The sequence below is a fragment of the Scyliorhinus torazame genome, chromosome 4 (assembly GCF_047496885.1).
Source record: "Scyliorhinus torazame isolate Kashiwa2021f chromosome 4, sScyTor2.1, whole genome shotgun sequence".
NCBI classification, from domain to species: Eukaryota; Metazoa; Chordata; class Chondrichthyes; order Carcharhiniformes; family Scyliorhinidae; genus Scyliorhinus; species Scyliorhinus torazame.
In genome coordinates this window covers 342,599,809-342,615,221 of record NC_092710.1, presented here as the reverse complement: position 1 = coordinate 342,615,221, position 15,413 = coordinate 342,599,809, and the positions used below count along the sequence as shown (strand labels likewise).

Below are 15,413 nucleotides of genomic sequence, written 5' to 3'. Positions count from 1 at the left end.
GCCATTTTTTGGCCCAGCTCTGCATCCTATCAATGTCTCTTTGCAGCCTTCAACAGCCCTCCACCTCATCCACTACTCCACCAATCTTGGTGTCATCAGCAAATTTACTGACCCACCCTTCAGCCCCCTCCTCCAAGTCATTGATAAAAATCACAAATAGCAGAGGACCCAGCACTGATCCCTGTGGTACACCGCTGGTAACTAGTCTCCAGTCTGAAAATTTTCCATCCACCACCACCCTCTGTCTTCTATGTGATAGCCAGTTACTTATCCAATTGGCCAAATTTCCCTCTATCCCACACCTCCTTACTTTCTTCATGAGCCGACCATGGGGAACCTTATCAAACGCCTTACTAAAATCCATGTATACAATATCAACTGCTCTACCTTCATCTACACACTTAGTTACCTCGTCAAAGAATTCAATCAAATTTGTAAGGCAAGACTTACCCTTCACAAATCCGTGTTGACTATCCTGGATTAAGCTGCATCTTTCCAAATGGTCATAAATCCTATCCTTCAGGACCTTTTCCATTAACTTACCGACCACCGAAGTAAGACTAACCGGCCTATAATTACCAGGGTCATTCCTATTCCCTTTCTTGAACAGAGGAACAACATTCGCCACTCTCCAGTCCTTTGGCACTATCCCCGTGGACAGTGAGGACCCAAAGATCAAAGCCAAAGGCTCTGCAATCTCATCCCATGCCTCCCAAAGAATCCTAGGATATATCCCATCTGGCCCAGGGGACTTGTCGACCCTAAGGTTTTTCAAAATTCCTCATACATCCTTCCTCAGAACATCTACCTCCTCCAGTCTACCCACCTGTATCACACTCTCATCCTCAAAAACATGGCCCATGTCCTTGGTGAACACTGAAAAGTATTCATTCAACGCCTCTCCTATTTTTCTGACTCCATGCACAAGTTCCCACTACTGTCTTTGACCGGCCCTAACCTCACCCTGGTCATTTTTTTATTTCTCACGTAAGAGGAAAAAGCCGTGGGCTTTTTCTTGATCCGACCCGCCAAGGACTTCTCATGCCCCCTCCTAGTTCTTCTAATTCAGCTCATTCCTTGCTAACCCTCAAGCGACCCAAATGAACCTTGTTTTCTCATCCTTACATACGCTTCCTTTTACCTCTTGACAAGACATTCAACCTCTTTTGTGAACCATGGTTCCCTCACACGGCAATTTCCTCCCTGCTTGACAGGGACATACCTATCAAGGACACGCAGTATTTGTTCCTTGAACAAGCTCCACTTTTCATTTGTGCCTTTCCCTGACAGTTTCTCTTCCCATCTTATGCTCCCTAATTCTTGCCTAATCGCATCATAATTACCCCTCCCCTAATTATAAACCTTGCTCTGCCGTATGGCCCAATCACTCTACATTGCAATAGTGAAAGACACCGAATTGTGGTCACTATCTCCAAAGTGCTCTCCCACAAACAAATCTAACACTTGGCCCGATTCATTACCCAGTACCAAATCCAATGTGGCCCAACCTCTTGTCGGCCTATCCACATATTGTGTCAGGAAACCCTCCTGCACACACTGTACAAAAATTGCCCTGACCGAACTGTTCGACATATAGAGGTTCCAATCAATATTTGGAAAGTTAAAGTCACCTATGACAACTACCCTGAGACCTCCACACCTATCCATAATCTGCTTTGTAATTTCTTCCTCCACATCTCTATTACTATTTGGGGGCCTATAGAAAACTCCTGACAACCTGACCACTCCTTTCCTATTTCTAACTTCAGCCCATATTACCTCAGTCGGCAGATCCCCCTCGAACTGCCTTTCTGCAGCCGTTAAACTATCCTTGATTAACAATGCTAGTCCGCCACCTCTTTTACCACCTTCCCTACTCTTACTGAAACATCTATACCCCGGAACGGGTTGCGGCGATGACTAGCTAAGTCGCATGTTTCAGCGGCTCCAGCTCCAACGGACCTTCGGGCTCTTTTAAGAGCCCCAACGGGAAATTTTCGCGCGACGAAACCCGGTGTGGGGTGAGTGAATAGGGAGTCTCCCCCCAACGAAAGAGGAAAATATCGGCGGCGGCGGCTGCAGCGCGAGGAATCCTCGACGATAAGGACAGAAAGGGAGAAAACACAAGATGGCGGCGGAGAAAGCCCAGGCGGCATGGGGGCCCGAGCAAGACGAATTCTTGAGACGGTATGTGGAGCTACTAAAGAGGGAGGTGCTGACCCCGATGCTACAGGCAATTGAGGGGCTGAAGGAGGCACAAAGGACCCAGGAGACAGAGCTCCGCGTGGTGGAGCAGAAGGTGACGGATAATGAGGACGAGATCCTGGGCCTGGCGGTCAAAACACAGACGCACGAGGCGCTCCACAAAAAGTGCATTGATAGGATTGAGGCCCTAGAAAACAGAGCGCGAAGGAAGAACCTTCGGATACTGGGTCTCCCTGAGGGAGTGGAAGGAGCGGATTGCGGGGCTTATGTAAGCACGATGCTAAGCTCGTTGATGGGAGCTGAGGCCCCTGTGGGCCCCTTAGAGGTGGAGGGGGCACATCGGATCCCGGCGAGAAGACCAAAAGCGGGAGAACCACCTAGGGCGACAATCGTGCGATTTCACCGCCTTAAAGATAGAGAAGAGGTCCTGAGATGGGCTAAAAAAGTACGGAGTAGCAGATGGGAGAATGCAGTGGTACGGGTGTACCAGGATTGGAGTGCGGAGGTGGCGAGAAGGAGGGCGCGTTTTAACCGAGCCAAGGAGGTGTTACACAAAAAGAAGGTGAAGTTCGGGATGCTGCAGCCGGCAAGACTATGGGTCACGTACCAGGAGAGACGTCACTATTTCGAAACGGCGGAAGAAGCATGGACCTTTATTAAAGAGGAGAAATTGGATCGGAACTGAGGGACTGATACTGTAGGGAATGTTATTGTCGATGTAAATAGAGAAGTAAATTGGGAAGGGGGGAGACACTAAGAAATGTGGGCGCCGGTGAGGGGGGAAAGAAGGGACATAGGCGGAGAATGAGGAATGGCAGTGGGAGGGGAAAGGGAGCTGCGCCACAAGAGGCGGGTCAGATAAAGGGTTGTTCCCGCGCCAGAAAGATAATGGCGGGAAGACAGGCGCAAGGCAGATGGGAGTTCCCCACACGGGGGGGTCAAGGAGGGAGGAGTAGCCGGGGTCAGTTGAAGTCAGCTGACTTGCGGAAGTAATATGGGGGGAGCAATCACGCTAGAAGGGGATCTAGCGGGGGGGGGGGGGCGGTAACTGGGTTGCTGCTGCGGAAATCAAAGAGGAAATGGCTAAAGAGTGGGTGGACGGGGATGGAATGCGACGCCTGGGGAGCGAGTGGGAGCGCGGAGGCGGGATACGGGACTGGCCTAGAGAAGGTGATGGCTAGTCGACACGGGAAGGGGGCAGGTAGCCCCCTAGTGAGGCTGATCACGTGGAACGTGAGAGGCCTGAATGGACCGATTAAAAGGGCCCGAGTGCTCGCGCACTTGAAAGGACTAAGGGCAGACGTGGCTATGCTCCAGGAGACGCACCTGAAGGTGGCGGACCAAGTTAGGTTAAGGAAAGGATGGGTGGGACAGGTGTTCCACTCAGGACTAGATGCAAAGAATAGAGGGGTGGCCATATTGGTGGGGAAACGCGTAGCATTTGAAGCAAGGAGCATTGTAGCAGATAGCGGAGGTAGATATGTAATGGTGAGTGCAGGCTGGAGGGAATGGAGGTCATGCTGGTTAATGTATATGCCCCGAATTGGGACGATGCGGGATTTATGAGACGGATGTTGGGTCGTATACCGGACCTGGAGGTAGGAAACTTGATATTGGGAGGGGACTTCAACACCGTGCTGGACCCAGGGTTAGATAGATCCAGATCGAAGACCGGAAGAAGGCCGGCAGCGGCCAAGGTGCTCAAGGGGTTTATGGACCAAATGGGGGGAGTGGATCCATGGCGATTTCTTAGACCGAGGGCCAGGGAGTTCTCCTTCTTCTCCCATGTCCATAAAGTGTACTCCCGGATAGATTTTTTTGTTCTGGGAAGGTCGTTGATCTCAAGGGTGGAAGAAGCTGAGTATTCAGCCATAGCGGTTTCGGATCATGCCCCACACTGGGTGGACCTGGAACTAGGAGAGGAAAGGGAGCAGCGAGCACTCTGGCGATTGGATGTGGGATTGATGGTGGATGAGGGGGTGTGTGGAAGAGTGCGGGGATGTATTGAGAGGTACCTGGAGGCCAATGACGACGGGGAGGTCCGAGTGGGAGTGGTATGGGAAGCACTAAAAGCGGTGGTCAGAGGAGAGCTGATCTCCATTAGGGCCCACAAAGGGAAAACAGAGGCCAAGGAAAGGGAAAGATTACTGGGGGAGATTTTAAGGGTGGACAGGGAATTTGCGGAGACCCCGGAGGAGGGACTGTACAGGGAGAGAAGACAACTCCAGGCGGAGTTCGACCTTTTGACCACCAGAAGGGCGGAGGTGCTGTGGAGGAAGGCACAGGGGAGGAGGTATGAATATGGGGAAAAGGCTAGTCGCCTGCTGGCCCATCAGCTGCGAAAGTGGACAGCGGCGAGGGAGATAGAGGGAATTAGAGACGAAAAAGGGAGCTACGGTGCGGAGAGCAGGGAAGATAAACGAGGTGTTCAAGACCTTTTATGAAGGACTGTATAGGTCCCAACCCCCGGAGGGAGAGGAGGGGATGCGGCAGTTCCTGGATCAATTGAGGTTCCCGAGGGTGGAGGAGCAGGAGGTGGAAGGCCTGGGGGCACCGATTGGGGTGGACGAGGTTATTGAGGGGCTGGGGAATATGCAGGCAGGGAAGGCTCCGGGACCAGACGGGTTCCCGGTGGAGTTTTATAGAATGTGGACTTGTTGGCCCCGCTGTTGGTGAGGACGTTTAATGAGGCCAGGGAAGGAGGGACTTTACCCCCGACAATGTCGGAGGCGACGATATCGCTAATTCTGAAGCGGGATAAAGATCAATTGCAGTGCGGGTCCTATAGACCTATTTCATTATTGAATGTGGACGCCAAATTGCTGGCAAAGGTGCTGGCATCGAGGATAGAGGGCTGTGTCCCGGGGGTGGTGCACGAAGACCAGACAGGGTTCGTAAAGGGGAGACAACTGAATGTCAACGTGCAACGACTATTAGGGGTGATAATGATGCCCCCAGTGGAGGGGGAGGCAGAGATAGTGGCGGCAATGGATGCAGAGAAGGCATTTGATAGGGTGGAGTGGGAGTATTTATGGGAGGTGCTAAGGAGGTTTGGGTTCGGGAATGGGTTTATTAGCTGGGTCAAACTCCTTTCTGGGGCCCCAACGGCAAGTGTGGTCACGGGTCGGCAAAGATCGGAGTATTTCCAACTATATAGGGGAACAAGACAGGGATGCCCGCTATCTCCATTGTTGTTCGCGTTGGCAATTGAACCTCTGGCCATGGCGTTGAGAGACTCCAGGAAATGGAGAGGGGTGATTAGAGGGGGAGAAGAACACCGAGTGTCGCTATACGCAGATGACCTACTGTTGTATGTGACAGACCCAATGGGGGGGATGACAGAGGTCATGCGGATATTGAGGGAGTTCGGAGATTTCTCGGGATATAGGCTTAACATGGGGAAGAGTGAACTATTCGTGATACACCCTGGGGACCAGAGTAGAGAGATAGAAGGCCTGCCTCTAAGGAAAGTGGAAAGAAACTTCCGATACCTGGGGATTCAGATCGCTAGGAGCTGGGGAACCTTACACAGACTTAATCTGACACGATTGGTAGAACAAATGGAGGAGGACTTCAAGAGGTGGGACATGCAGCCTCTGTCGTTGGCGGGCAGAGTGCAGGCAATTAAGATGATGGTCCTCCCGAGGTTCTTATTTGTATTTCAATGTCTCCCTATACTAATCACTAAGACCTTGTTAAAAAAAATAGACAGGAGCATCACGAGCTTTGTGTGGGCAGGGAAAGTCCCGAGGGTAAGGAGGGGGTTCCTACAACGTAGCAGAGACAGAGGAGGATTGGCGCTACCGAATTTGGGCGACTACTATTGGGCCGCCAATGTGGCGATGATTCGTAAATGGATGATGGAGGGAGAGGGAGCGGCGTGGAAAAGACTGGAGGGAAAGTCCTGTAAAGGGACGAGCCTAGAGGCGCTGGTGACGGCGCCGCTACCGCTCTCACCAAAAACGTTTACCACGAACTCAGTAGTGGCAGCAACATTGAATATTTGGGGACAATGGAGGCGACAGAGAGGTGCACGGGGAGCCCTGGTGGGGTCCCCAATCAGGAACAACCACAGGTTTGCCCCAGGAAGGATGGATGGAGGATTTCAGAGCTGGCACCAGTTGGGAATTAGGAGGGTGGGAGATTTATTTATAGATGGGACGTTTGCGAGCTTGGGAGCATTGGAGGAAAAGTATAAGTTGCCCCGGGGAAACTTCTTTAGGTATATGCAGGTGAGGGCGTTCACAAGACAACAGGTGAGGGAATTTCCGCTGCTCCCGACACAGGGGATCCAGGACAGAGTGCTTTCGGGGGTGTGGGTCGGGGAGGGCAAGGTGTCAGAGATATACCGAGATGAGGGAAGAGGGGGAGGAGCTGGTGGGCGAGTTAAAAAGAAAGTGGGAAGAAGAGCTAGGGGAGGAGATAGAGGAGGGTATGTGGGCTGATGCCCTAAGCAGGGTAAATTCCTCTTCCTCGTGCGCCAGGCTTAGCCTGATTCAATTCAAGGCGCTACATAGAGCACACATAACGGGAGAAAGATTGAGCAGGTTCTTTGGAGTGGAGGACAAGTGTGGGAGGTGCGGCGGAAGCCCGGCAACCCATGCACATATGTTTTTGGTCGTGCCCTGCACTGGAGGGGGTATTGGAAGGGAGTGACGGGAGTGATCTCGAAGGTGGTGAAGGTCCGGGTCAAACCAGGCTGGGGGCTAGCTCTATTTGGAGTTGCGGATGAGCCGGGAGTGCAGGAGGCGAAAGAGGCCGACGTTGTGGCCTTTGCGTCCCTAGTAGCCCGGCGTAGGATTTTACTCATGTGGAAGGAAGCGAAACCCCCCGGACTGGAATAAACGATATGGCAGGGTTCATAAAACTGGAGCAGATGAAGTTTGCGCTGAGAGGATCGGCTCAAGGGTTCACCAGGCGGTGGCAGCCATTCCTCGACTACCTAGGGGAACGTTAGAGGGAAGACAGATGACCAGAAGCAGCAGAACCCAGGGGGGGGGGGGGGGGGGGGGGGGGGGGGGGGGGGGGGGGGGGGAGGGGGGGGGATTTTTCAGTTTATGTTAAATGATTAGTTTACCATGTTGATTAGCCATTTGTTCACTGTTAAATTTTCTTTTTTGTTATGTTTTGATGTGTAAGGGGAAAAAATTGTGATCGAAAAATTTTCAATAAAAATATTTTTTTTTAAAAAAATCTATACCCCGGAACTTCCAACAACCATTTCTGTCCCTGTTCTAATCATGTCTCCCGTAATGGCCACAACATCGTAGTTCCAGGTACCAATCCACATTCCAAGTTCGCCTACCTTATTCTGGATGCTCCTTGCATTAAAGTAGACACATTTCAACCCACTTTTCTGTCTGCCGGTACACTCCTGCGACCTTGACACCCTCCTCAGTACCTCACTACTCTCAACACTGGCTTCTGGACTACAGCTCGTTTTCCCAGCCCCTGACAAATTAGTTTAAATCCCCCCCCGAAGAGCCGTATCAAATTTCCCTCCCAGGATATTGGTGCCCCTCTGGTTCAGGTGCAAACCATCCTGTCTGTACAGGTCCCACCTTCCCCAGAATGTGATCCAATTATCCACATAATTGAAACCCTCCATCCTACACCATCCCTGCAGCCACGTGTTTATCTGCACTCTCTCCCTGTTCCTCACCTCACTAGCACGTGGCACCGGCAACAAACCAGAGATGACAACCTGGTTTGTCCTGGCTCTCAGCTTCCACCCTAGCTCCCCTAAATTCCTGTTTTAAATCCCCGTCCCTTCGCTTACCTATGTCGTTGGTACCGATGTGTACCACAACTTGTGACTCTTCCCCCTCCCCTTTAAGGATTCTGAAAACACAGTCCGAGACGTCACGGACCCTGGCACCCAGGAGGCAACATACCATCCGTGAGTCTCTTTCGTTGCCACAGAACCGTCTATCAGTCCCTCTAACTATCGAGTCCCCAATAACTATTGCTCTCCCTCCTTCCCTTCAGAGCCACAGGGACGGACTCAGTGCTGGAGATCCGTTCACCATGGCTTACCCCTGGTAGGTCCGTCCCTCTCAATAGTATCCAAAGCGGTATACTTGTTACTGAGGGGAACGACCACAGACGGATCCCTGCACTGACTGTTTCCTCCAGCCCCTCTCACCGTCACCCATCTATCTTGATTCTTCGGAGTAACTACATCCCTGAAGCTACTATCTATGACCATCTCTGCCTCCCGAATGATCCGAAGTTCATCCAGCTTCCAGCTCCCTAACGCGGTTTCTGAGGAGCTGGAGATGGGTTGCACTTCCCACAGGTGAAATCAGCAGGGATACTGACGGCGCCCCTCACCACAAACATTCTGCAGGAGGAACATTGCATTGCCTTCCCTGCCATCCCCTCTTCAATTTAAGAAGATGAGGAATTTTCTTCTCTCGGAGAGTAGTTATGCAGAACTTTACAGGCTGCTGCATTGACACATTCAAGGCTGACAGATTTTTTTGGGGAGAATACATGTAGGAAACTGGAGTTAAGGCCACAATCAGCTCACCATCATCTTATTCGGAGGCACAGAAAACCTGATTAAGCAAATGGTTCTCTTCCAGATTCTATTTCTTAGTGAAATAGATTCCAGCTTGGGGTCACTGTCTGTGCGGAGTCCTGTACATTCTCCCCGTGTCTGCGTGGATTTCCTCCGGGTGATCCGATTTCCTCACACAAGTCCCGAAAGACATGCTTGTTAGATGAATTTTACACAGTAACGTCATTGCGGTGTTAATGTAAGCCAACTTGAGACACTAATAAAAACTATTATTACAATATTCCTGGTGTGGTTTTTACTCACCATTCCAGAGTCGCTTCTACTGAAGAAAGCTAGTTGTTGATATGGAAGTGGGAGCTGCTGCCTCTGGTACAGGACATGTTTCAGAAGCTCACACACAAGCCGGCAGCAACTCTCCGGGCTCACATGGCCAGGGAATAGCACTGGGAGCTCAGCCTCTCACACCAGCCTGAAGCCTGGACTCAGTCAGCAGCTCCCATTTTATGCCAGACCGTGGCTGCAGTTTGACCTCTCTCCTGTATCCACTTTCTCTGTCCGCCTCTGCTGACAGACCTTCATCGTGACCTTTGTCACTCTCCTTTTCCTCCTCTCCCTCCACCACCCTCTCCTCCTCCTCCTCCTCTCGCTCCACCACCCTGTCTTCCTCTCCCTCCGCCACCCTCTTGATCTCCTCGTCTCGCTCTGCCACCCTCTTGTCCACCTCGTCCCGCTCCGCCACCCTCTCGTCCCCCTCCTCCAGCTCTGCCACCCTCGCGTCCTCCTCCTCTCGTTCTGCCACCCTCGCGTCCTCCTCTTCACGCTCCGCCACCCTCATGCCCTCCTCCTCTCGTTCCGCCACCCTCATGCCCTCCTCCTCTCGTTCTGCCACCCTCGCGTCCTCCTCTTCACGCTCCGCCACCCTCATGCCCTCCTCCTCTCGTTCTGCCACCCTCGCATCCTCCTCCTCACGCTCCGCCACCCCACTTGCCCTCCTCCTCCTCCTCATGCTCCGCCACCCTCTTGCCCTCCTCCGCCGCCCTCTTCCTCCACCTCCACCGCCCTCTCCTCCACCTCCACCGCCCTCATCCTTCTCCTCCACACCACCCTCTCCTCCTCTCCCTTTGCTGCCCTCTCCTCCTCTCCCTTTGCTGCCCTCTCCTCCTCTCCCTTTGCTGCCCTCTCCTCCTCTCCCTTTGCTGCCCTCTCCTCCTCTCCCTTTGCTGCCCTCTCCTCCTCTCCCTTTGCTGCCCTCTCCTCCTCTCCCTCCGCCACCCTCATCCCTCTCTTCTCCTCTTCTCTCTCTTTCTCCTGCACTTTCCTCTCCTCAGCCCTCATCTCCTCTCTCCCCGAGTTCCCAGCGACGGCCGCCATCTTGTCTTTCCCGCGCCTGCGTGTTGAGGCCTGCCCCCGACAGTTATTTTCAAATTTTACCGGGCTGTCCGCCATATTTTATACTGGCACCGAGTTCAACTCAGGGAATTTAAATATTGAATGTCATTAAATCACGGATGATTATATAATCCCCCGCAATCTCCTCCAGTCCCCCCCCCCCCCCGCAATCTCCTCCGGCCCCCCCCCCCCCCGCAACCTCTTCCAGTTCCCCCCGCCCCGCAACCTCCTCCAGTCCCCCCCCCCCCCCCCCGCAATCTCCTCCAGTCCCCCCCCCCCCCCCCCAGCAATGTCTGAATATTTTAAAAGGGGTTCTACTCAGTGTCAGATTGTGAGCAGGGGGCAGGGCCATCATTAGTAAAGGCGAGAGAGGCGCGGGAAGGGCGCGCGGGTTGAGTGGCAGGCGCGGGCCGGGCGCGCAGTTTGAGTGGCGCGGGGACAGCGGGCGGTGTGAGTGGAACAGGGGCGGGCGCGCGGGGACAGCGGTTTGCGCGGGCTGGGACAGCGGGCGGTGTGAGTGGCGCAGGCGCGGGGACAGCGGTTTGAGTGGAGCAGGGGCGGGTGCGCGGGCTGGGACAGCGGGCGGTGTGAGTGGCGCAGGCGCAGCGGTTTGAGTGGAGAAGGGCGGGTGCGCGGGCTGGGACAGCGGGCGGGTGTGAGTGGCGCAGGCGCGGGGGCGGGCGCGCGGGGGACAGCGGGGCGGTGTGAGTGGCGCAGGCGCGGCGCGGGTTTTGGGTGGTGCGCTCGCGGGCGGATAGCCGGGCGGGCGGGATGAAAACTGGCCATTTATTTCTGTGGGAGTATCAGGGGCGGGAGGCAGGATGTCCACATTTACTCCCGGATTATCGACTACTTGAAGAAATTTGGAACAGTTTTTACAGAGCACATCGGCTGCCCGGATTTAACTGTGAAAGGTAATAGAAAATGTCGCTGCTTTTAATTTTTGACGGATTTAAAGTGATTCACAAACGAAGCAAATGTGATGTGAGAAAGAGAAGTTTTCACGGCGGGAGTTTGGTCTCTGGATGTGGCGGCGGCAGCATCTGTGGGAAAGGAAGGAACGGCGCCAACTGGTGACGCTCGGTTTTAGCGCCAGTGCAGACACGATGGGCCAAATGGCCTCGTTCGACTCCCCATCACGATGCCCCCCGCCCGGCACAACAATCCTCGTTTCCCCCAGCCCCCCCGCAATCTCCTCCCCCCCCCCCCCCCCCCCCCGCAACCTCCTCCAGTCCCCCCCCCCCCGCGATCTCCTCCAGTCCCCCCCCCGCAATCTCCTCCAGTCCCCCCCCCCCGCAATCTCCTCCAGTCCCCCCCCCCCCCGCAACCTCCTCCAGTCCCCCCCCCCCCCGCAACCTCCTCCAGTCCCCCCCCCCCGCAATCTCCTCCAGTCCCCCCCCCCCCGCAACCTCCTCCAGTCCCCCCCCCCCCGCAACCTCCTCCAGTCCCCCCACCCCCCGCAATCTCCTCCAGTCTCCCCCCCCCCCCCCGCAATCTCCTTCCAGTCCCCCTCCCGCAATCTCCTCCAGTCCCCCCCCCCGCAATCTCCTCCAGTCCCCCCCCCCCGCAACCTCCTCCAGTCCCCCCCCCGCAACCTCCTCCAGTCCCCCCCCCCCGCAATCTCCTCCAGTCCCCCCCCCCCGCAATCTCCTCCAGTCCCCCCCCCCCCGCAATCTCCTCCAGTCCCCCCCCCCCCCGCAATCTCCTCCAGTCCCCCCCCCCCCCCCGCAATCTCCTCCAGTCCCCCCCCCGCAACCTCCTCCAGTCCCCCCCCCCCCCGCAATCTCCTCCAGTCCCCCCCCCCGCAATCTCCTCCAGTCCCCCCCCCCGCAATCTCCTCCAGTCCCCCCCCCCCGCAACCTCCTCCAGTTCCCCCCGCCCCGCAACCTCCTCCAGTCCCCCCCCCCCGCAATCTCCTCCAGTCCCCCCCCCCCGCAATCTCCTCCAGTCCCCCCCCCCGCAATCTCCTCCAGTCCCCCCCCCCGCAATCTCCTCCAGTCCCCCCCCCCGCAATCTCCTCCAGTCCCCCCCCCCCCGCAATCTCCTCCAGTCCCCCCCCCCCCGCAATCTCCTCCAGTCCCCCCCCCCCCCGCGATCTCCTCCAGTCCCCCCCCCCGCGGATCTCCTCCAGTCCCCCCCCCCCCCGCGATCTCCTCCAGTCCCCCCCCCCCGCGATCTCCTCCAGTCCCCCCCCCCGCGATCTCCTCCAGTCCCCCCCCCCGCGATCTCCTCCAGTCCCCCCCCCCGCGATCTCCTCCAGTCCCCCCCCCCGCGATCTCCTCCAGTCCCCCCCCCGCGATCTCCTCCAGTCCCCCCCCCAGCGATCTCCTCCAGTCCCCCCCCCCGCGATCTCCTCCAGTCCCCCCCCCGCAATCTCCTCCAGTCCCCCCCCCCCGCAATCTCCTCCAGTCCCCCCCCCCGCAATCTCCTCCAGTCCCCCCCCCCGCAATCTCCTCCAGTCCCCCCCCCCGCAATCTCCTCCAGTTCTCCCCCCCCCCCCCCGCAATCTCCTCCAGTCCCCCCCCCCCCCCGCGATCTCCTCCAGTCCCCCCCCCGCGATCTCCTCCAGTCCCCCCCCCGCGATCTCCTCCAGTCCCCCCCCCGCGATCTCCTCCAGTCCCCCCCCCGCGATCTCCTCCAGTCCCCCCCCGCAATCTCCTCCAGTCCCCCCACCCCCCGCGATCTCCTCCAGTCCCCCCCCCCGCAATCGCCTCCAGTCTCCCCCCCCCCCCCCGCAATCGCCTCCAGTCTCCCCCCCCCCCCCGCAATCTCCTCCAGTCCCCCCCCCCCCGCAATCTCCTCCAGTCCCGTCCCCCCCCCGCAATCGCCTCCAGTCTCCCCCCCCCACACAATCTCCTCCAGTCCCCCCCCCGCAATCTCCTCCAGTCCCCCCCCCCCCCGCAATCTCCTCCAGTCCCCCCCCCCCCGCAATCTCCTCCAGTCCCCCCCCCCGCAATCTCCTCCAGTCCCCCCCACCCCCCGCAATCTCCTCCAGTCCCCCCCCCGCAATCTCCTCCAGTCCCCCCCCCCCCGCAATCTCCTCCAGTCCCCCCCCCCAGCAATCTCCTCCAGTCCCCCCCCCCCCGCAATCTCCTCCAGTCCCCCCCCCCCCGCAATCTCCTCCAGTCCCCCCCCCCGCAATCTCCTCCAGTCCCCCCCCCCCCGCAATCTCCTCCAGTCCCCCCCCCCCCGCAATCTCCTCCAGTCCCCCCCACCCCCCGCGATCTCCTCCAGTCCCCCCACCCCCCCGCGATCTCCTCCAGTCCCCCCCCCCGCGATCGCCTCCAGTCTCCCCCCCCCCCCGCAATCTCCTCCAGTCCCCCCCCCCCCGCAATCTCCTCCAGTCCCCCCCCCCCGCAATCGCCTCCAGTCTCCCCCCCCCCCCCGCAAATCTCCTCCAGTCCCCCCCCGCAATCTCCTCCAGTCCCCCCCCCGCAATCTCCTCCAGTCCCCCCCCCCGCAATCTCCTCCAGTCCCCCCCCCCCGCAATCTCCTCCAGTCCCCCCCCCCGCAATCTCCTCCAGTCCCCCCCCCCCCCCCGCAATCTCCTCCAGTCCCCCCACCCCCCGCGATCTCCTCCAGTCCCCCCACCCCCCGCGATCTCCTCCAGTCCCCCCCACCCCCCGCGATCTCCTCCAGTCCCCCCCCCCGCAATCTCCTCCAGTCCCAGTCCCCCCCCGCAATCTCCTCCAGTCCCCCCCCCCCCCCGCAATCTCCTCCAGTCCCCCCACCCCCCGCGATCTCCTCCAGTCCCCCCCCCCCCCCCCCGCAATCGCCTCCAGTCTCCCCCCCCCCCCCCCGCAATCTCCTCCAGTCCCCCCCCCCCGCAATCTCCTCCAGTCCCCCCCCCCGCAATCGCCTCCAGTCTCCCCCCCCCCCCACACAATCTCCTCCAGTCCCCCCCCCGCAATCTCCTCCAGTCCCCCCCCCCGCAATCTCCTCCAGTCCCCCCCCCCCGCAATCTCCTCCAGTCCCCCCCCCCCCCCGCAATCTCCTCCAGTCCCCCCCCCCCCCCGCAATCTCCTCCAGTCCCCCCCCCCCCGCAATCTCCTCCAGTCCACCCCCCCGCAATCTCTTCCAGTCGCCCCCCCCCGCAATCTCCACCAGTCGCCCCCCCCCCCGCAATCTCCTCCAGTCCCGTCCCCCCGCAATCTCCTCCAGTCCCCCCCCCCGCAATCTCCTCCAGTCCCCCCCCCCCCGCAATCTCCTCCAGTCCCCCCCCCCGCAATCTCCTCCAGTCCCCCCCCCCCGCAATCGCCTCCAGTCTCCCCCCCCCCAACACAATCTCCTCCAGTCCCCCCCCGCAATCTCCTCCAGTCCCCCCCCCGCAATCTCCTCCAGTCCCCCCCCCCCGCAATCTCCTCCAGTCCCCCCCCCCCCCGCAATCTCCTCCAGTCCCCCCCCCCCCCGCAATCTCCACCAGTCGCCCCCCCCCCCGCAATCTCCTCCAGTCCCGTCCCCCCGCAATCTCCTCCAGTCCCCCCCCCGCAATCTCCTCCAGTCCCCCCCCCCCCCCGCAATCTCCTCCAGTCCCCCCCCCCCCCCCGCAATCTCCTCCAGTCCCCCCCCCCCGCAATCTCCTCCAGCCCCCCCCCCCGCAATCTCCTCCAGTCCCCCCCCCCCCCCGCAATCTCCTCCAGTCCCCCCCCCCCCGCAATCTCCTCCAGTCGTACCCCCCCCCGCAATCTCCTCCAGTCCCCCCCGCAATCTCCTCCAGTCCCCCCCCGCAATCTCCTCCAGTCCCCCCCCGCAATCTCCTCCAGTCCCCCCCCCCCCCCCCGCAATCTCCTCCAGTCCCCCCCCCCCGCAATCTCCTCCAGTCCCCCCCCCGCAATCTCCTCCAGTCCCCCCCCGCAATCTCCTCCAGTCCCCCCCCGCAATCTCCTCCAGTCCCCCCCCCGCAATCTCCTCCAGTTCCCCCCCCCCCGCAATCTCCTCCAGTCCCCCCCCCGCAATCTCCTCCAGTCCCCCCCCCCCCCGCAATCTCCTCCAGTCCCCCCCCCGCAATCTCCTCCAGTCCCCCCCCCCGCAATCTCCTCCAGTCCCCCCCCCGCAATCTCCTCCAGTTCCCCCCCCCCCCCGCAATCTCCTCCAGTTCCCCCCCCCCCCCCGCAATCTCCTCCAGTCCCCCCCCCCCCGCAATCTCCTCCAGTCCCCCCCCCCCCGCAATCTCCTCCAGTCCCCCCCCCCGCAATCTCCTCCAGTCCCCCCCCCGCAATCTCCTCCAGTCCCCCCCCCCCGCAATCTCCTCCAGTCCCCCCCCCCCCCCCGCAATCTCCTCCAGTCCCCCCCCCCC

The 15,413-nt window shown here is 58.9% G+C and overlaps 2 protein-coding genes across 2 annotated transcripts in view; one reads left to right on the top strand and one right to left on the bottom strand.

Annotated features, from left to right (window-relative positions):
- Nucleotides 1-9,689, bottom strand: part of LOC140411189 (MAD2L1-binding protein-like) — a 50,531-nt gene extending 40,842 nt beyond the window's left edge. The window contains 2 exon segments of the mRNA XM_072500278.1: nt 9,032-9,187; nt 9,189-9,689. Of these exon segments, the coding sequence (XP_072356379.1) occupies nt 9,032-9,187; nt 9,189-9,653 (621 nt within the window). The 5' untranslated portion in view covers nt 9,654-9,689.
- Nucleotides 9,690-10,892: 1,203 nt separating this feature from the next.
- The window catches only part of dnph1 (2'-deoxynucleoside 5'-phosphate N-hydrolase 1), a gene marked incomplete at its 5' end in the record, with an annotated part of 25,576 nt that continues 21,055 nt past the window's right edge, over nt 10,893-15,413 (top strand). Inside the window, one exon of the mRNA XM_072500277.1 lies at nt 10,893-11,031. Within this exon, the coding sequence (XP_072356378.1) occupies nt 10,893-11,031 (139 nt within the window). The remainder of the gene's footprint in view (nt 11,032-15,413) is intronic.